A 22,111-nucleotide genomic window follows, 5' to 3' on the forward strand; every position below is an offset into this window, starting at 1 on the left:
AACCGAACTCAAGTATCTTCAGGTCTCAAAGCACAGTATTAAAAAATGGATCCTTTGTGTCTTATGCTGATCTTGAAATGGGCCCACAAAGGTGCGTGTGGAAATGGAATGACTATGCCCAGACAGCTACAGTGGGTGTCAGATTCTACTGGTGTTAAGCAGAGGCTCAACACCAGTCCTGCTCTGCTGGATCACCCTTTGTTTATTGTGCCACTTTTCAAGGAGTGAGGAAAGGGGATAGGAGACAAATGACACTGGGGGTTAAAGGACATAAAGTGTTACAAGTTCCTCAAGATCCTAAGAGGTTTTAGGGAAAAGAAAATACTTCCAAGATAAGAAAGCAGAAGTGGCTCTTATTGGACTTTTTGGTTGTTTTGTTTGTTGTTTTTTTTTTTTTTTTTTCCAGTGCTCTCCCATTCTTTCACTAATTGCTTCATTAGGGAATGTTTGGATTGGTTTTCCCCTTCATTTCCCACCATCCTTCTTCCACTTACATGTTTCTAGTGCCTCAGAATCTGGTGTGTGCTCCATTCCCTTCCTTGTGACTATTGTATTTCTTTGGGGGAAAAAGATGGGTCTTAAGTAAAATTTAAACTCTGAGTAAGTCTGTGTTATGGAGCAGCTGGGTTTCACATCTCACTAATGTGTCCTGTCTCTTATTCCAGTCTTTGCTCCTATCTCCCTAAATAGAGCTGCAGTGCAGGCTAGTTTTAGCCTTTACCAGCTTGTCCTGTTTTAACAGAGCAGTCTCTTCCTTGAACTGTTGCTTCAATCACTTGGTGAAAGGATCAGAGTGCCATTTGAGATGAGAAGTATTCTTAGACAGTTGAGCCTCCCCAAAGCGGCATCTGTCATGACAAATTTGAAAAGCCTTCCAAAGCATTTTTGTCTTGGCAGTAGTCAAAGGCTATTGATGTTCCTAGGGTATAGTGGTTGCATACAAACAGCTGGATCAAAAAAATAGTGAGTACTTATGTGGTATGGGATTATTTATGTGCTATGGACCTTCCCTGTTCAAGTACTTCCATGCTGTGCATCTCTGCTTCACAGCAGTAGAGATGCTGCGTGTTGCCATCAGAGAGATGACGATGTAGAGCGACGTAGTCTGGATTAAATAGGGAAACACCATAAAAAATGTGAATTTATATTGTAGCCTAATGACTACAGAAGTTTTATAAACAGAGGTAGTGCTGGGATAATTTCTTGAAAAGAAAAAAGGGTTTCCAGATATGATAGTTTTTGTCAATGAAAGGATCTTCCTCCAAGATCCTTCGTTCAGGAAGGTTCTCTGTAATCTTCTTGTGTGAGTGAGATGCTGCCATAGGAACAGCTTCACATTTGGGAGCAGGGTGGTTCTTCATTGGAAGTGGGTGCTAGCTGAGAAGGGGAGAGAAATGCAACAACATGCTAATAGCTGCCTGCTTTTCTGTTTGCAGTTGGCTTATGGCCTTCCTCATGTCCTCAGTGAGTGGGTTGCTGTGGTCCTGCTGCTTGAGTAGCCTCTGCCTGTGACTGTAGGCAAGTTATATTAGCATGGTATAGTTCAAGATGACTGGAAAGATAACTGACTGCATGATGTTTAAAGAAAAAGCAGCACAGTCCACCACAGCAACTGAAGGAGGTCACCTCTGCAAAATGATGTTCCAAGGCTCAAGAGAATAATAGTATGCTATGAGATGGTCATGGCAGGGGGTTGGACCCAGATGATCTTTAAGGTCCCTTCCAACCCAACCCATTCTATGATTCTGTGAAATGGTGCAGGACAAAACAAAATCAGTCCATTATGGATATGGTGCATGGGTGTAATAAGAATATCAAAATGTGTTTTCCCTTTTAACAAACAAACAAGAAAGTTTGAGATTCTAAAAGATGGTAAAAACCTGAAACATGTGGTAGTGGTTCCAGATTCCTCACAGAACCATGACCATTCACCCTGAGCACGATAAATGTTGCTGCTTTTTATGCTTATGCAAAAAAGATGCTGGTCTAGAGTAAAAATACAGGCAACCTGGTTTACTTCTGAGCTGTTTAGAGTTCGAAAACAATGCTGGGGATCCATTAATCTGCGTGGTTTCCTGACCAAGTATTTAGATCTTAATGTAAATGTCTATAAATAACATAGTGGCAACAGCATTCTTTTGAAAGCAAAATTCAAAGAGGTACTGTTTGAAAAATGAATGCTTGCTTAGGGCAGTTATATTTAGGGCTCTAATGGAAGTGTACAAGTTATGCTTTTTATACCAACTATAAATGGCTACAACTAAGAGACTTGGACTTTGAAATGCATTTGGCATTTATGCAATGGGAGAGACAGGCCAGAGGCTTGTAGTGGAGTTGTTGGAGGTTTTTTTTCTGCTAGTTTTACAAATAGTGCCAAATTCTTACAGTGTTGCTACCCCTAAAGGGTACATTCAGGAATAGATATTGTAACTGGTGCTGGGCCTTGAAAGGCTGAATCCTGGGAAGAGTCCAGCCATGGTGATGATGAGTAAGCGGAGGGGGGACAGGACTGGGACAGACAACGACAAGAAAGAAGAATGCAGATGAAGAAGTAAGGAGTAAAATAGGTGCTAGAAGCCAGAGCAGGTGGAATACATCATGGAGGCAAGCCAAGCATGAATGTAGATAGTATAAGATGGTCCTTTAGTACCACACATGATGTGAGAAATAGGCTAAGGTGTTGCTTAAACCGCAACAGTTGCAAAGGCAGAGAGTAATATTCAGCAGTTGGTGAGTAAGTAGAATTCCTCAACTCCACTTCTAAGTTTCTGAACAATTGGTCATTGTTGACAAGATCTCCAGGATGCTTTCATGTGAGGAAGCAGAAAGCTGCAAAATACTATCATTAGTAAGAGGCTGATTTGCTGTATTGTGGGGAAAAAGACCTCCTAAATACTTCCAAGTGTTTGAGGAAATAAAAGGAATAGCTTCTGTTCTGAGATAGAATTGTTGCTGAGTTTTAGTGCTATCAGAATACTCCTAGATAGTAAATAAACCCTGTGTAATGGTGCATGTCAGATATGAACAGTGTTATCTTTATGGTAGAGGTTTGTGTTTATTCTTGCCCCAAAAACTTGTTCACCAAAGCTAATATTAGGCTGCAGGCAGTTTTGGAGTACAAATGACAAAGCCTTGTGATGGGTGAACTACTCATGCACATAAATGGTGGTGTGAGCAATTTATTGTAGCTATGCTGGTAGCAGTATTGGAGGTTAAAGTCTAGCTATCAAATCTACAATGTATGTTCTTCTTTCTTGTGAAGTACCCAGGATACACCCACCCAGTTTTGTGTTGTCTGGCCAGTGACTCAAAACCTGACTCATTTTCATCTGCAGGCACGGTATGCATGTGATCATCCGAGCGAGACTCCAAACCGTGCCCTCCTGAGGTCAGGCTTTATAGTCTTCGGGCTGTGGTGTGCTTCACTTAGATAAAATGTCAATTTTATGTTGAGTGACAGATGCACATTTCACCCTGACAAAATCCAAACTGGGTAGCTATGCAGCAGAAGGTTGCTGGCAGCTAATGGAGACCATCCTTGAGTCATCTAAAAAGGAGCAGTCCTTTAGGAGCAGTAGTTTAGTTACTGTTGAGTTCCTATTTCCATAGAATCCCCGACTGGCTTGGGTTGGAAGGGACCTGAAAGCTCAACCAGTTCCAGCCCCCTGCAATGGGCAGGGATATCTTCCACTAGAGCAGGTTGCTCCAAGCCCCATCCAACCTGGCCTTGAACACTGGCAGGGATGGGGCAGCCACAGCTTCTCTGGGCATTTCATCATGGCTTTTTTCAAATCAGCATAGGATAAACAGCTCTTATGCCCTCTGATATTTTAAGTTATTAACTGATGTCATTCCAGTCTTGATGTTTATTATCAAGTCACCCCAAGTTCTGAAGTTGTATTTTAATGGCATGTTTACTATAGCCAGGAGAGTCTAAGGGGGGTAGATTTTATCAGGCCAATGACTCACCTCTATAGAGAAGTTGATGGGCAGGGGTCATGTAGAATAAACTTTCTCAAAAGATTAGTCTGGAAGAGCTGAGAAGGGATTGCATGGGATTACTCTGGAGTAGCACCCTGGTCAGATTCTCCATCTTGACATTCCCTAAGAAAAGGAACTGGGAGTGACACAGGATATAAATTTACTATCCTCTCTGTGTTTGGCAAGCGTACAGATCATGGGATGTATAAATAGCAGAATTGAACGCAAGTAAAGAGAGGTCATTATGGCATGTACAAAGAGCTTAGTCAGACCACATCTGGAGAACTGGGCATGATTCAAAGACCATATTTCAGGAAGGACAGTGAACAATAAGGAAAGGATTAGAAGAGGGTATTGTAGAGGGTATGAGGGCTCTAGCTGGTGCCTGCAGTTGCTGCAGTGCCAGTGGTTACTCCAAATGAAGCTAGTAAAAGCACCTAAAGAATTCCAAGGGAATGGAGAAAGAGATATAAACCTCCATAAACTTTCTAATCCCCACAGTAAAGTCACTAAAGACTTGGTGTTTCTGGAGTTGGAATAGTTTGCCTGTTGTATCTCTTTCTAAGAAAAAGGTTTGGGGTTTAGCTTTCATATGCTGTTTCTTGTGTGTGTGTGTGTGTGTGTGTGTGTGTGTGTGTTTCTTCTTTATAATTTCTTATGGTATTTTTGCTATGTTTGTCAGAATAAATGCTCTAATGTTCAAACCATGACACTCTACTAGGTTAAAATCCATTTTGCCTCTCTTACCCCTCTCATTCGGGTAAAGCTTCTCGTATCATAAGCTCCATGGAGGTGGAATTGTATATTGTCACAGTCTCATGTCCTTTCATCTTAGAAGTAGCTTTGTCTCTGAGAGCTTTGGGATTGTTGGAGATAAAAAGGGCTGTGTAGATGAAAGATGGACTGTTGCTAAAGGACAAAAAATGTTCTGTTGGCACATACGGGAAGTGGGGACACTGCTGAAACGCAGAGTAGCATGAAAGGGTATGATGAGAATGAGAGATGAAGCAAGAATGCTGCTTCTGTCGTCCCACCTTTAGCAGGAATTAAGCAAGATCCCCATTTTCCAGATAAGTGAACTGGGACACTGAGATTGAGTAAACTGGTTAATGCTCAGTCTTCTGCCTGTTGGACCACAGTCATTTTTGGCACAGGATTTTGGGTTTATATTTCTTTGACAGTGTTCATCATCTATTTATACCATGCCTCATAAAACTGTTTTTTTTTCATTGATATTTTTAGCCCAATATGGGATTTTCTCTTTAATGTGCCTTACTGGATCCTGAAAATAAGATTTGGACTTTGTAAAGACCTGGTTCTGATGCATGAGCTTGGTAGTTCCTTCTCCTTCCGTGTCTGTTTCTCCACCTAGGGAATGGAAATGAGGACAATCCCCATGTCATAAAAGCAGTGATAACTTATCTTGCAAAGTATGCTGCTGCTGCTGCTAAAGATAAAGTTTGCTGTGTTTTTTGGCAGTCATTAAAATATAAGCCAAGGATATGTTCCCTTGTGCTTATGTTCAATTAAGCACTTGAGGCCAAGCCAGGTTAGTGGTTGTCCAGAAGACCACAGGGATATGGAAGTGGGATTAATGACTCAGTAAATACTAACTCAGTACTAAACCAAGGCCTTTCTCCTACATTTATAGTCATTTGCAATCCTGTATATCACTACTGGATTGAAGTATAATATTCCTTATAGATACTTCCTACCTCCTCCCCTTCAACTTCCAGCCCAATTCCTCCATTTTGATAGCAGAAGTGAGGCAAAGTGTATTAAACATCTCCAAGTGTGGGATGATGATAGGGCACAGTTAATTACCTAGGAGTAAGGAGGCATTTAAGTATTTCTAGTGACTGTCAGTAGGCTTTTGCTCTTCCTGTGGCACTGCTCATGGAAGGGCAACAACACCTTGTGTGGTGTTGTAGAAGCAATGAGCTCCACAGCTTAGACTGCTTCTGGACCCCAAGGAGCTGCAGTGACCTGCACCCCAGAAAAAGGGTAGTAGATTTTAAGAGTGCTTCATCTCTATTTTGAGGTATTTTGATACTTCAGTGAAGCAATGCCTGTTGACAATGAGCTGAGCTACAGGAAGGACCTGACTCCATGCTTTCAGCCAACACACCTCTGATAACATTCCTGCAGTCCATGCAAGCTTCATGTTGTTAATTTGAAGGTGACATTGTCTCTATGAGCAATTACACCAAGACGGAGGCCCATGTGAGGGCTGTGTGAATCAGGTCTGTCCAGCAATGCCCGATTACAGCACTTATCAGTGGATAGATCCAGCTGAGCACTTGCAGAAGATTTAAAGATGATCTCTCTCTGCTTGAAGCTCCTTCTGCTTCTGCTTTCCCTCCTGTTTTCAATTACAGAATTACTGTTTAATGTGGATGCAGATACAAGCAACTGTGTTTGATTTTTCTTACTGCTGACAGAGACAAACTGACAGGGATGCCTGCCTGCTTTATAGCAGAAGCCACATTATTTTCCTATATGTTAGCAATTATATGCATTGTTTCCTGATCCCAAGTCTTTCTCACAATCTATAGCATGACTGCAGTTGATTATAGAGCCTGATGTGTTTAGATTTGCGTGAGTCCTATCAGGAACACTTTGGTTGCCTGATTTTGAGAGAGGTGGGAGGGTTTGTTTATATTCTGTCAGAACGATCCCCTCTCATTTCATAAAGTAAAGGAGGGTTGAGCTTTCCAGGTCAACAAGAAGAAAACAGCAATCCAGGAACTGGCATTAATTCTAGGTCCTCTGAATTGATTGGCAAGAGGGAACTTCATGGCATTGTGTTGCTTGGTAGAATGGGAAACAGAGAACAAGGAGAGCCTTGAATGCTCCTTGCCATGAAGAATTAGAGGACTTTGTGCAAGGTGACAGCCATCCTGATGTCACAGCCAAATTCCAGTGTGGGAACTGCAATTGCAGTTGGATGAGGTTTTTAAGCAGGTCCAATGAAAGTGGTGGGATTTGGCTGTTTGCTTCAATACGGTCAGGTCATCACCTTTCGCCTTCCAGTTTCTGGCCTTCCAAATCACAGCTTAGCTCACTGGGATCAGCTGTCATTCTCACCTAGCAGAATGTTTCTCATGGAATTTATCAGAAGCCAAACAGTGCAAAAGTACGCTCATGCTGGAGACCATTTTTTCTTACTTGGTTTCCTAATCCATTTTTCCAGCATATTCACAGCCGTTCTGATTTCACATAAATGCCTTCTTGCAGTGTTAGGAGCTTTTAGAAACGTATAAATACAATCCTGAATTTTCTAAGGGCTTTTGTTTCTGCTTGGTTTTTGCCAAACAGACACTTGTTTCCTGTTATTCTAGGTTGTATTATGGGAGTGTTCAGTACCGATTGCTGCTGTTTAGGTGTGATACATACACAATACATAGAGAGAATCCTTGCCCAGAGAACGTGTGTTTATTCTGGCCAAAGGGAGAAATCAACTGTATTGTCTCATAGACTTTACTAGGTTCATTTAAAGGAATAAACAAGGCACTTTTTCTGTGTTAGTAATTCACAGTGTATACCCTGTCCTAATTTTATTCCTGATTCTTTGCCTAACCTGTTATGAGCCCAGCCACTGCCTTTCTGAAATAGGGGAATTAGCACCCTGGGTGATTTCCATGAGGAATCCCAGACAGCAGAATTCAAGTGCTTTCCAGACAAGTCTCCTTGGCCCTTTGCCACGTGTGAATGGCCTCATCTTAACCTCCAGACATCGTGTAAGTGTTTAAAAGTCATCAAATGGTTGATGAGTTAATCACTAGGAAGTTGTCTCCTAACATCAAGGATTTAGATTAAAGTACAGAAAGCACAGAGAAAATCATTATAGCAGGGTACAAATGAAGTCCAGTCCTTTTCCATGAGCGTAACATGCAACCAGCATGAAGCGTGACAATAATGTGTACTTTAAAACTCATTTGAAATAAGGGCTTTAAACATTCATATCTTAAAATTAACTTAAGGGAAAAGTCATCGTCTTGTATCTGGACATCAAAAGAGCAGAACTTGATTCCATCCTCTGGATTATCAAGGGACATTCAGAGATGGACCCAGAATTCCTTACAGAAGTTGTCTTGCTTCAGGATTGCCCAGCTCAGGGACACCACGCAAGAGTTCTGCACAGCCCTGCTTATGGGAGCAAACATGTTGTAGCCAAAGCTCTTAGCACAGCCGCTGCATCTCTTAAAGCAGAAAGATGTCCAAGAGTGTGAACACTTTTCCCTGGACCTGCTTCAGACTGTGGAAACATTTTCAGTTGCCGTTAAAAAGCATCAGGTTACAGACAACAATTTCAAAATCAGAATCATTTGAGTTTAAGCAACTGCTTAACTGGAATTTCACCCAGTCGTGACTGCCTTTTAAATCCTTGGCAGCAAGTGCCCATGAACAGGTTTTGTATTTAACTTGAAGTAGAATAAATATGCCTTTATTTCCAGCTGCTGTTTCAAAGGCTGTGGAAATATTAGGAGCAAAGTGTTAGCCAGCCATTCCTCAATCACAGAGCTACAAACGTGCTTTCAAGTGGACTGCTACAAGGTGTTGCCTCATGCCATTCTAGAGAGTTGACTTCTTAGCTCTTGGTCCTCTTGAGGTTTGATGTAAATCATACTCAAATGAATAGACTCTCACTAACTTAGGTGTGGATCCCATACTTAAAATCTTGGTTAATTAAAACAGAAATCATGACCAGAACGCCAGGATACAGCCAGGGATGTGTAGGAAACCCTACATAGCCCACATCAGAGAAAACACTGTAGGAACAGTGCTGTGTACGCCTGAGTGCTTTGTTCCTGCATGGTAATTATGTGCTGGGTTCACATTGTTGTTTTGTGGGGAAAATGCATTCTTGGACATCAGAAAATAAAGGGGCAGTTTTAATGTGATTTCAAACAGAGAGTGTTTTGATATGAACTGATTTATTTCAGTTACAGTGTTGCTTATTTAGCCAGCTGTGGTTAAAACTAGTGTTGTACAGAAGTGTGAATGCCAGAGAGAAATGGAAATTGTGCCCATGTAGTTTATACCACTGACTTAAACAAGGGGGACTTTTGAACTTGAACAGGGGAGATTTAGGTTGGATCTAAGGAAGAAGCTCTTCCCTGTTAGGGTGCTGAGGCGCTGGCACAGGGTGCCCAGAGAAGCTGTGGCTGCCCCATCCCTGGCAGTGCTCAAGGCCAGGTTGGACAGGGCTTGGAGCAAGCTGCTCTAGTGGAAGGTGTCCCTGCCCGTGGCAGGGGTTGGAACTGGATGAGCATTCAGGTCCCTTCCACCCCAAACCATTCCATGATTCTGTTATTCTATAGATGCTTTTCCAACTCTGCACGCTTAATGGAAAAGTGTCAGAGAGGAAATCCTGATTAATGCAGGATACGCTTCTCCTTTGCTGCCCATTCAGTCGCTGTTCTCTCTCTGTCTCCAAAGCAGTGTTGAGAGGTGTGTTTTCTCATTCCCAGGCCTGCGCATACCTATCGGGACCTGCCAGACGTGGGGAGACTCTGTGAAATGTAGTGTAATGAGGCCCTGATTCATACCCTGCTCCGATCCCAGGGAAATTCCCCAGTGGAATCATAGGGCTTTGGCACGTGGCCAGAGTCTCAGTAACTTCCTTATTTCTCTCTCGTACATAGAGGATATTCCTAAGCCCTACTACGGCACACGAGAACATAAATCTTGCCCATTACTATCTTATATGAATAGTTTTTCCCAAAGTAAATAAATCATCCCTCTTTCCTCTTACCCTGGCAAACTGTTATACTGCAAAACTGAGAAAATGCTGTTTCATTTGTGAGCCAACTGAAATCATTCCACAAATCTTTAATTCCGTGTTAGAAAACAGAACCAACTGCAACTGGCTGGCACAGAAAATGTGCCCCCTTTTTTTTCCCTTCTGCCTGCCTTAGTAATGTAACTGCCAGTTTCTGTTTTCGCCTCTGTAGAATTATATGCCTCTATTTGAACCTTTTGACAAATCGGTTTATTTTCATTCTCCCTCTGCCATAAATTCAATCCATATGTCTTTAAAACATCCTTTCATAGCTGTAACATGGAAAAGGAAGTGGCTTAGCCTCTGCATAGGAGGCTACAGTGTATTTAAAGTGAGCTCTTCTCGTTTGCATGCATCGCTTCTGTTAGCTCTTAAATTTTCCACTTCCTCATTATTCAGGTTACAGGGGGCATTGGCAGGGTTTTCTCCATTAACAGTGATGTACAGTGAAGAAGCACAATAGGATAAATTATTCCATTCTCAAAATATCCAGGAAGTTTTTGATGCAGCTTTACTACCAAACAGGATGGAAGGAGGATGTGAAAAGGGTAGGAGAGATCAATTCAGCATAAAATATCAAAAGCAGACCCCAAGACAAAGAAACAAAGGTCTTGCACAATGCGCTGCCATTCATCTGGCAGGGGTTTGTTTGACACGAATACACAGCACCTATGTGATAGGAGGTCACTGCAGTAGGAGTGAAGTATGTCCACATCTGAGACTGAGACAGGGTCAGAAGGTGAGGGTGGGAAGGAAATGCAGGTCTAAGCTGAAGTATATTGGTATGGCTGCACATGGATAAATCAACCCTACAGGATGCAGCAGGGGAAGAGCGCAGGGAGTTGTCGCTGTAAGTGTCTTTGTCTGAAATCATATAAAATTTGGGCCAGGATGTGCTACTGGAATTGCAAGATAGATCCCATAATTAAAAACATGGTAGAAACTGAACACAACTGCAAATCTGGTAGCAACAAGGGTACAGAACACTGGCTCAGGCGGCTGCGGGCAGCTTTTTGGAGTCCACCTGACGCATAGATGCAGTGTCATGCTGTGGTTCATCAGATCCACCCCAGGGTACCACTGGAGGACTCAGATCCACTCTCACAACCCAGTCCCAGTCACGTATCCATGCTCCTCACCTCATGTCAGCTCTAAGGGTCACATTCCCAGCCTTCCCTCTGTGCCACACAGAGCAATCTCTAATTTGCCAACAATGCAAATGAATTGTAGGGATATGCACAGAGTAAGATGAGGTCCCAATAACAACTACACAAAACTGTTAATCCATCGTTCTGTTCAGTTACTGGGCATTAATGCTCATGTGTGCAAGAATCATGGAATCATAGAATGTTTTGAGTTGGAAAGGAATTTAAAGCTCATTCAGTTCCAGCTTCCTGCCACAGCCAAGGACACCTTCCACTAGACCAGGTTGTTCCAAGTCCCATCCAACCTGGCCTTGAACACTGCCAGGGATGGAGCATTTACCCTTTCTTTTGGCAACCTGTTCCAGTGTCTCACCACTTTCACAGTGAAGAATTCCTTCTTTATATCTAATCTAAATCTCCCCTGTTTCAGTTTAAACCCATCACCTCTTGTTCTTTCACTACAGTCCCTGATGAAGAGTCTCCTTCTGGCATCCTTGCATGTCCCCTTCAGATACCGGAAGGCTGCTCTGAGGTCTCCACGCAGCCTTCTCTTCTCCAGGTTGAACAGCCCCAACTTTCTCAGCCTGTCTCCATACAGGAGGTGCTCCAGCCCCTGATCATCCTCGTGGCCTCCTCTGTACTTGTTCCAACAGCTCCATGTCCTTCTTTTGTTGGGGACCCCAGAACTGTATACAGTACTTCAAGTGGGGTCTTGTGAGAGCAGAGCAGAGGGGGAGAATCACCTCCTTCAACCTGCTGGTTGCACTAAGAAGATAAAATAGGAGGAGTGTGTGTGCGGTAAATGTGTGTGTGCAATCTAATTATCTTTCTAATCTCTCTCTCATATTGAGGGGTCATTTATAGCGATGAAAATGCAGTCAACCTCAAAACTCGTGGGTGTAGTTTAGCATATCCAAAGGTTCCCCCATATAGAAACCACAGTCTGCACATTTGAAACTGCACAGAGGTTCAAAGAGCTGGCATAGCCCATGGGTTTGTTTGCAGAGTTGCAGAGATTGCAGTTACAATTTACTTCAGTGGGCTCCAGGTGATCTTCGAAAAATCAGGCCCTTCTATCTAACAATCTGCATATAGCTGCTCCAAAGCAAGCTGTGTGTGCACAGCTGAGTTGTTGTGTAAACAGTAGGAGAGGCTTCACTAAAGCTTTTCATGTAGTTTTATCTCAACTGCAATTTGTTTCTAGTTTTTAAAGGCTGTAGAAACACCCAGCTTTACCCCCTAGAGCCTAGTTTCGCTGCTTCAGCCATTCCAATGGTATTTACAGCACTGTTTGATTTTATTTGAACTCTTCAAAAGGCCTTGAGTCTCCCAAGAAAGGTGCAAAACATATCCAAGTTCCCTACTGCTAGAGAGACTTGCTTTTCCTTTCCTGGAACGTCACTTGTAATGGGACTGTGTTTGTTCTCATCCCCAGGTGTGCTGTCTCTACCTGCCTACTTCAGCCCATACAACGATGGCTCTGGGTGCAACGATGGAAGGGCTGATGCTTATGCCCAGCTGGAACTCCGAACTTTAGAGCAGTCTCTGTTGGCAACTTGCGTTGGAAGCATCTCTGAACTGAGTAAGTTTGGGCTGTAATCAAACCTGGCTTGCTTTCTGTGAAGCAGGAGAGCCAGTCCCTCCACTGTTGAGGTCATTGGGAGTGTTGCCATTGTTGACAGTGTGAGCAGTACTTGGCTAACGTTGTGTAAGATTTAATTGCCTTGTGGTGCTGTTTATGAAAATCAGGTTCTTTCATTAGACTGCTTCATATTTAATCACCTTGGAGATATATGAGACGTGGCTTCTCTAGCCTTTTGGTAGTTAGTGCCAACAGAAGATGGATGCTTTTGCCTAGATGCCTCTGGAGGCTTTTTTGTACATTTGAGGAACAGAGCAGTGGCACCTCCCTCAGCTGGTGAAGAGGCTTCTCTTTGTTGGTGTTTGTGCAGTGGAGATGTCAAGGGTGCAGGATATTCAAGGAAAAAGCTTTCAGTTTACTTAAAAGACAAAAAGAGGAAGAAAAAAAATAAATCTGAGAGCACTTTAGTAGCAAAAACTTGTTCAAAACTTTTAATGCTAACCAAATGAAATGTTCCATTCCTAGACTACTCACAAAGCCCTTTTAAAGTAAACAAAAATGATTTGTGTTTTCCCGCTCTACTTTTCCCTTGCAACATTTTTGCTGGCATCACTTTCTTAGTCTCCACCATCTGAATGCTAATGAATGTCAGGGCCAGTTTGTGGGTTTCACCATTTATTTTGCAACCTGCCTTAATTTGAGGTTTTCAAATTCCTTTAATACACCTCTATTTATCCTGGAACACAAGAGAACATTTGTAGCATGGGCCTAAGATTGAATACAGCTTCCTCTCTCTCTTCCCTCATCCCTGCTTTGGCCAACTTGGTCATTACATCTAGTGAATAGATCTCCTGATACAGTTGCCTACTTTTTCTTTTTTTTTTTTTCCTTAAACATTGCTGCACATTGCCAGAAAAATCAAGAGAGTGAGTGTGCAAAGGAGAAGGAACATTTTTCTGTGCTGAAGATTTGAATTCCAGATGCGTTTTGGCTATAACTGCGCAGACCCTGTGTTAGTACCAACGCTATCCCTGTAAAACATTTAGATCCTGGAGAATCAGGAGCTACTGAAGTGGAAAGGCAGAGATGTTAGGAGGCTTTTCCATTTTGAAGTGGGTCCTTAAACAAAATGTATTCCACCACAAATGAGTGGCACAGCTTTACACTGCAAACTGAGCTTTTTAATGCTCCATTGATCAGAACCACTAATAGCATTATCATGTTTAGACATGCGTTAGTTTTTTTGGGGCGCTCTCCCGAACTGGTGTAACACTAGAACCCCATGGGTTCAGCCAGAGGTTCATTGGTAAATTCAGTGTCTTGCTGTTATATATAAATGAACAAATAATAGCCTCCTAAGTATTTCAGAGGGAGGTGTGACTAGTTCATATGTGGCTACGTTCAGGGCACTCTCTCAGGAACCACCTTTGTGGTGGGACAACTATTTCAGTTCCATCCTTTCCCAGTATTGTAACTGTAGGACACAATAGAGTAACGTTTCCTGTGAGAGTTTTAGGGGACTGTAAAATATAAAGCAACAGAGGATTCTCCCAAGACAAAAATAGATCCTGGCTATGTATAGTAATCCATAGGAATCGTTCAGCTCACTGGTATGGTAGTCACACTACTCAAAGATTTAATGTCTGAAGCCTTTATTGCAAAGCTCCTGAGAGGTTGTAATGCACCACAATAAAAGGAGAGTAAACGGGGTGTGCCCAAGGCAAGCTTCTTGCACAAAGAGCAGTTTTATGTGACTGCATAGCTGCTGTCTTGGGGACATTGCTCTGTGAACTTTTAAACAATCTGCAGCCTTAAAATCCTTTCTGAGTAGAAACTGTGTAATACAGGTCCCCTTCTTCCAGGCCTCCTCAGGTCCACCAGTCCTCTGACACACTGGCTCAAGTTCAGAGATCCAAGAGGACTGAGCAGCCCAGAAAGCTCTTGGATCAAGCTTCTTTACAGGTCTCAGGGGTAGATTTCTGGCACAGGTTGTGACAGTGATCAGGATGAAGAATGGCTTCTTAAGAAGAGAGTCAGGTCTTGTTGTTCTGGAGGAACCCACACCTAGAGAGTGAGAGAAGCAGACCCCTTAAAAGAAGAGATTTCTATACTGAATATAACATCATTAACTAGTCATAAGTTCATGGGTAGGAGGCTGGAACATCATAACCCAGTTGAAAGACATGGGAACAATCTCACAATATAAAATGGTGATGCCAGCAATGAGACTATTTGTACTGGTGCTACTAGCTTTGCCTTGTGCAAGCTACACTCCAGGTTGGGCAGTGGACATTATGCAAAGACATTAGTAATTTAGCAGGCAGACAAGAAACTGGGTATATGTGGTTGGAAAGAGGAGAAAACCAGGATGGAAAAACCACAGTGCAGCTGTTGTTCTGAATGTATGGTAACTGAGAAAAGTTTCATTCTGTTTTCTAATTAATAACTTGTCATTTGAAAGAAAGTTTAATTTCCCATACAACAACCTGGAGAGTAGCAGCTTGAGGACACCTTATGCCTTGGTGGAGGAAAGCACACAAAAGCCATTTCTCTTAGTTGAGAGAGACTTTATTTGGTTCAAAAAGTGTACTTAAGAGAACTGTGAATAGTCAAGAGATGCTTTTGCATTCTCTCTCTTTGCGCAGGTGATTTGGTATCACGAGCAATGCACCACATGCAGTGTTTGAACACCATCCGCCCAGGCATGAGCCCCATTCGGCAAACCCGGCAGCAGCAGCCCATCTCCTGGTCCCCTGATGCTCTCCACACCCTCTACTACTTCCTACGTTGTCCTCAAATGGAATCCATGGAGAACCCCAACCTGGACCCTCCAAGAATGACCCTGAACAACGAACGGTATGTAGGTTGAACTGTTAGTAGTCAAGGAGTTAGGCTAAGAAGGTCTCCTTTTGTAGAGTAGCTATTGTGTGCATGGGCAGCTTGGGCAGCTTTGTGGATGCTACCTATCAGGCATCAGTTATTCCTGCAGTCAGGCCAGATTATGTTGTCAGCCTTGCCAAGTTTATGAAGCCTTGGAATTGGAACTGGAAAGTGAGCTGTTTTTTCATGCAATCTTTCCGAGCGAGGCATATACTGTATGCTGCCAACAAGGCTTGTCTAGCAATGCTGCCAAAAGTACATGTGGTTGCCTAAAGCAGTAAAGACCTTACCAAAGAAAATGTTACCTTCTCAATAGCACCAATTAACAATTGTCATCATTCTCAGGAAAAGCAATGTTGTTCACTTTGGGGAAGTTTGAAGGGATTTATGAACATCCTTCTTAAGGATTCCTTCAGCTGATGCTGTGTGTCTGGTATAGAAATAAATTTATATAGGAAGCCAGTAACTAAACAGAAAATGCAGTGGGTCTCCCTGCCTTCTGCCAGCACCATAACTGACTCTGAAATAGGCTCATTATTAGAGTGGTCAGAAATTTTCCAGAGGGATGTTTTTTCTGTTAGAAACCTCCCTGATTTCCTTCCTGCCCAGTTCCTTGGCAGTCTGCCTGACAGGCTAGTGGCAGCAGAGAGTGGAGGAGCCCTCGAAGCCCTGGCCACAAGTTGAGTTCCTTGACAGGTCAGGCAGCTCCCCAGCTCAAAGGCACTGATAGCTGATTCTTGTAGGGAGACCCAGGCCTCTCCACACTTGCTAGGTTTCCAAAGTTTGAAATGCATATCCAGTTTTGTATTAATTTCAGAAATCTTACCTTAAATGGGAAATTCTGGTTTCTTATTAACTCTATCCAGTATTTGTGCTAGCACACTCTGGGGGTGCCTTTTAGCATACTGGGTATCAAGGCTCTGTCGTGGCCCTTCCCAAAAGGAGGCTGTGGTTGGGAAGTTTCACAACGTAGTGATGTGTTGAAGCTGGACGGGGAGGCCACATTCCCTTCTTGTTGGAAAGGTGAGCAGGGAAAGGAGAACATCTCTGCAGCTTTGTAAGCAACATGGTTTCTTCTTCCTACCTGGGGCTTTACTCAGCCCCAGCTTCTAAAATTGATATGAAATCATGGTAAAATCTAAATGATGATCTCAGCCTGCACTGTCTTGCACCAAGCCTTCCAGCTGATTTCAGCAGCCCTAAAGGTTTCTTATAGCTGTATTCACCACCGCTGGAACTGTGGCTGATGGCTTCATGGCCAGAGACTGGCTACTCAGGAGTGAGAAGACCTTGAGAATAATAGTAGGTTGAATTGTGTCCTTTTAAGGCTCTGAATTGTCAGGGTGAAGAAAAACATACTGGGTGGAAGGCAGCCTCTATAATTTCAGTCTTGATAAGTTACTTTAAGTTAAGGGGAACTTCCAATAAGGATTAAAACATAAACTTATCACCCTCTGGGTCTTTGTAGGTACCTCCACTGGTCACCTGATTTTATTCTCTTGGTTGCTGAGCCATCTTTCTGTACTGTAATGTAGTTTGTACTCTTTGAGATCTCTGTCTGGTGGGAGCTCAACTGTTTTATAAAGTAAAAAGGTTGTCTTTCTATTTGATCCTACCCCAGAATCCCTTCAAAAAGAACTATCTGTGAGCAGAACTCAAGCAGCAGAGAGTGGGAACTGATGTGTGAAGAACCAAGAGGAATTAAGTGAAATAGAGTAAAATAGGAATAGGAAGAAGCTGCACAACTCAGAGCCCATTGGTAGCTCTGGTTTGGGGGCTCACTAATCTCAGTCACGTGCCCTACCAAGTGCAAGGTTGTTTATTTTGTGTTTCATGTTTGCACACTGTGCAAAACCTGGGTTTTCATGAGGCCAGATTCAGCAAAGTTGTGCCAGCAGCTCCCACAGTTGTACAGCTGAAGCTGCTAAACAGCTTCTATCAGAAATGTAGATTAAGCTTTCTATTTTGTGTTGTGCTCTTTTCAGGCTCTCAGTATCATGATGTTACTGCTGCAACTTGTTTTGTACACTGAGGATAATAAAGGAGTTAAATCAGGAGTGCAGTTATCTCCCCAATTGCACCCAAACAATGCTTTTCACATGGCTCACCGGACTTCTTTTGGAATGCAGGCTGCAACTGTATTCTGGTTTAAAATCCACATTAGATCCTATAACAGCTGTTGTAAGGGAAATTTCTGCCTTTTTTTCTGACCAGTACTTAGCTGAAAAGAAAATCAAAGAGGATATATTAAAATAAAGCAGAAACTGACAATAGGTGGGGAAAAAACAGAACCTGAGGACTATCAGGTTAAACAATTGGCTTTGAAAAGGTTATGAAACTTGGAAATGAAATTAATAGTGCCCGGTATACTACAAATGAACATCCAACCCTCATTTCATTTGCTCCAAGGTGTATTTGTATGTGTCTTGCATGTTACTTAGCATAGCCAGTGGGATAAATGCTCCTAGCAACACTTTATACAAGAGATAGTTTACTCTTTCCTGGTTTAAGAGGGAAGATGGTTGAGGCTGCGTATGAGATGCCAGACTCGTGGCAGGATAGATGAGGGCACTGATTCACCTAATGTGACTTGGCAAGGCTGTGCAGCCCAGTTCTTTTATTCTTTCCCAAGCTGTGCTAAATCAGCTGCAAACTCTGCATTGCTCTTTTGTGTGTTTGTGCTCTCTCTTCTGGAATATACTTGTGTGCACTGCAATCCCAGTTTGTTTTCTGTCAGTAACCCTGACCAGCTCTGCAGTTGCTTGTGCTTCAGTTCCTGGGCTCCGGTATAAATCTATTGGTGGTGAATGCTAATCTGAAGTTTAGCAAAGAGAGGGATGGCTGAGAGAGATGCAGACTTGGTAAAACCAGATCTTCGGAAGATCTGTGGGCCGCATTGATTCAGTGGAAGGAACCTTAGTTGTTCATTTAGAGACCTGACAACCTACAATCCATCTTGCCTGGCTTTCTGTTGTCTGTGAGCTTTCTGTGTGTCACACTGCAGAGTGCTATGAAAATTATAACACTGTAAGGTCTGGAAGGCTTTTACTGTACTTCAACATGAAGGCAAGCATAGAATTAAAGAAGCCTGTTGGAGGGTGTCATATGCCATAAAGGGCTTTTCAAAACCTGGCTGAGCATCTGAACATTACAGCAGTCTGTATAAGGTATGAAAACATACATGCTTGCAGTTGGATATGCAAGGCACCCCAGTGAATAAAGCCAGTTTAAACTCATACAAGCTATGTGCCTTCTTCATGCTAAACACGTTGCCAACCAGAGAACTGAGGTGGTGGGTAAACTAGAGTCCTGCAGGAATGGGGTGGATGTAGTTGTCTTCAGAACTTGGCAGATAGAGGAGCTTTCTGTTTTAGCCTTCAGCATGTGAATGATGTGGGATACCAGTAGACTGAAGGTCTGGGAAGTTTGTGAGCTGGTTATATCTGGTTCTGATACTTACCTCCAGGCATTGAAGCAGTAGGAGGAGGGGAGGCAGAATGACAGAGAAAGCACTCAGGTATCTTAAGCAAAACACTTTTATTTCACAGTGAATGCAGCTGCTTGCTCTATGACCGAGCCATGACCCACTTGGAACCCCAAAATGACCTCATTTACTGCCTGGACAATAAACCATCTGCTATTTGATGTCAGATAGGCCACCTGAGGAAGTGTTTTTCAAATAGAGTGCCACTTGTGCAATATTTTGGCAAAGGAATTAGACCCTGAGGTGAGACCAGGCTGCCTTCCGCAGTAACGATACACCTGAGGGCCTGAAGGCTCAGAGCCTTTTGGTGTCATCACAGAGCACATCTGCCTTTGTTGCTGCAAAAAAGTGTCTCTTCTGGGCAATAAGATATGTGAGTTTCTAGGAGATCATAGTCTGTATTGTGTCAGAGATCAGACAGTGTGGGTTTGGACCATGAAGAGTGAGCAGGCATGTGGCATGCTCTGTTTCTGCTCTGGGCTCTTTCCCACTGCTTATGTCAGGCTGGCTGAGCTTGGGAGCGTTCTGCAGTGTGAGCTCATGTCCCAGAGCAGCAGAGCATTTTTGCTGGGATTGTTTGGGATCCTGTGACTTGAGAAGGGCCATCCAAAGGTAAATGAAGTTTCTTTCTGCCTTCTTCACTTTCTCCCAAGTGGAATATAAAGCTTTTGTCTTATTTTTAACGGTGTGTCAGGGCAAGAATGCGGTCTCAGTGATACTTATCTCAGGGAGTATTTGTCTGCTCCCTGTACAGCACAAATTGAGGTCAGTATTGTAGTCTTATTTTACAGCTGGGTGAACTAGTCTATCCTGGTCAGGAGAGTGGTCCAGTCTTAAAGCTAGGAATATACATCTTTGATTGCCCTCATCCTATCTCATTGTGATTATCATGTGCATACAGCATTTATTGTAGGAAAGTTAGTATGATCTAATTCCTAAGAACAGGCAAAAAGTTGGATCCTGCTTCACTGTGTAAATGATTGTGTCTTTGGTAGGCTGAGCTTCCTCCTCTTCCAGCTACCCTATTAAACAGTTATGCATCATGTTTGCCTGTTGTTAATACTGTTGTTCTGTAGAATGTTCTAAAAGTAATTCTTGGCTTATCCACCAGTGCCCATGGATGTGGCCATGCCAGACCTTTTTGAGCTATCCGTGTTGCACATGTGCCAAGTTTTACATGTTGTCTGAGTTTGCTGGGGCATTCTTTCATTCCAAATATCAGTGAGTCTATAAAAGAGTTTACATCAGCAGAAGCACACAGACTGCACCCATCTGACTCTGCCAGTGAAAATCCAGTAAAACACCAGGGAAATTCCTGAGCTGATGTAGGATTTGTCAGCTGCCAACAGTAAAATTTGGAGCTTGCCAATTCGATGGAGACTCACAGCTCTTCAGCTGGAAAAGCTGTGGGCACTGCAAGAAGCCAACTACAGTCACACAGAGGGCTACCTCATAAGAAAAGAGAGAGCTTCCTTCTGTTTTCCATGTGCAGGCATCTAGAAGGCTTCAGATCTGCTGCTTCTCTAAAGCAGCAGATCAAACCCGAGCTCACCCTGTTTCTCTTGTCACATGAAATCCTTCAGAAAGGCTCCTGCTCATCCTGCTTTCAGCTGGGTGGCTGCTTTAATTTACAAGGTTCAAAAGCAACCTAAATTGTTTGCTACTTCCAACAGGAGTCCTCCCATTCCTTCTGTTACCTCACATGATCCAGGGCCCATGCATAAGCCTACAAACCATATTTTTCCTTAGAGTACATAAAGGAGGACTACAAGAAAGATGGAGAGGAAATTATAAGAGCAAGTGGAGATAAGACAAGGGGGAATGGCTTAAAACTGAAAGAGGGTAGATTTAGGTTATTAGGAAGAATTAGATATTAGGCAGAAGCTCTTCCCTGTGAGGGTGCTGAGGCGCTGGCACAGGGTGCCCAGAGAAGCTGTGGCTGCCCCATCCCTGGCAGTGTTCAAGGCCAGGTTGGACACAGGGGCTTGGAGCAACCTGCTCTAGTGGCAGGGGTTGGAACTGGATGAGCTTTAAGGTCCCTTCCAAACCATACTGTGATTCTATTTTTGAGTAGGGTCAAGCAGGAGAAATGGTCTAGTGCCTGCTGTCCTGTGCCACAGTAGCTGGGCAGGAGGAGGAAGGAGCTGAGCTGTCTGCTCGGGTTTTCTCTCTGTGGAGGATTTCCAGCAATGCCTGCTCTGAGACATTATTTATTGGGAAAGGACAAAAAAATGCATCTGATGCTGCCAGAAGAAAAGACTGCAGCCCTTTCATGCTATTTTTGAGTGCTGTTTGCTCAATGCTGTATTCTTCTAGTATTTAAGGTATTGATTTAAGTCATCATTGGCTAGAACACTTGGTGTTTAATGTCCTGTGGCATATAATCCAAACTTACTCTGGCTAGAATGGAAAACAGAGATGGAGCTAAATTAATAGTTCCTGTTACAGTGTCAAAATCCTGTCTGAGCACCTCCTGATTGAGTGGTGATCAAGTTTGCATTTTGGCCTGTTGTGCTCCTTAGATTCAAACATTCTTGTTTAAACCAGACTGAGTAGAGCAGTGGCCTTACAACCTTATTATATCTTTCATACTTTGCAGAATGCAGTCTGTCTTCAGGTACATCAGAGGCACATCACTGACTTCTATTAAGAGAAGAATAATCTCCAAGTAGTTTGTGCATCTGCTTTCCTACAGTGCTACTTTTCAAGTGCCTTCTGGCACAGTTTCCATATCAAGAGCCTTGCAGTGGTTGATGCAAATAAAGAGCCCCTGTCCTCTGGCTATATCTTATCCCCAGTGACCATCTGATGAAGATGGTCTCCTCATCATGTTTTCTATATTGAAAAAGCATTACGTTGATCCTAGTACCTTTTTCCCTGATGATCTTTAGGTGTATCATTAGAAATAACTAGAGCCTTCAGCTCTTTCCCTCATGGTTACCTGCTTTCTTCCCCTGGCACAGCTAATGTTCATTCCAACATTGCTTGAGACAAGAGTGATTTGGTCACATGGATCAAATTTATACAATGATATAAATTCATATTAAAGAGAAGACTAACATCCCAGTTATTCATGTGAATTGTCTCCATAAAGTCTTACATGGGCATCCAACTGGCAGAAAAGAAAGGAAAATCAGGAATAACCTGCAGAGCCTGCTGCTGAGCCCTGTGTTTGCTTGAGCTGCATCCTCAGCGTCACTGACGAGTATCACTGCATTCAGAGCTGGTTAAGGCTTTTCAGGACAAATCTTTTC

The 22,111-nt window shown here is 43.0% G+C and overlaps 1 protein-coding gene across 4 annotated transcripts in view; it reads left to right on the top strand.

The window, feature by feature from the left end:
* Positions 1-22,111, top strand: part of ABTB2 (ankyrin repeat and BTB domain containing 2) — a 146,030-nt gene that overhangs the window by 84,760 nt on the left and 39,159 nt on the right. For 3 of the 4 annotated variants that reach the window (XM_061343505.1, XM_061343506.1, XM_061343503.1), the window contains exons 2-3: positions 12,347-12,493; positions 15,139-15,349. In XM_061343505.1, the coding sequence (XP_061199489.1) occupies positions 12,347-12,493; positions 15,139-15,349 (358 nt within the window). Of the gene's footprint in view, positions 1-7,607; positions 7,722-10,165; positions 10,315-12,346; positions 12,494-15,138; positions 15,350-22,111 lie in introns of those variants that run through there. The other variant, XM_061343504.1, reaches the window with a different exon arrangement.

Source organism: Neopsephotus bourkii, unplaced genomic scaffold (genome assembly GCF_033783945.1).
Source record: "Neopsephotus bourkii isolate Nb327-2 ecotype Australia unplaced genomic scaffold, CSIRO-AGI_Nbou_v1 NB_1825, whole genome shotgun sequence".
Taxonomy (NCBI): domain Eukaryota; kingdom Metazoa; phylum Chordata; class Aves; order Psittaciformes; family Psittacidae; genus Neopsephotus; species Neopsephotus bourkii.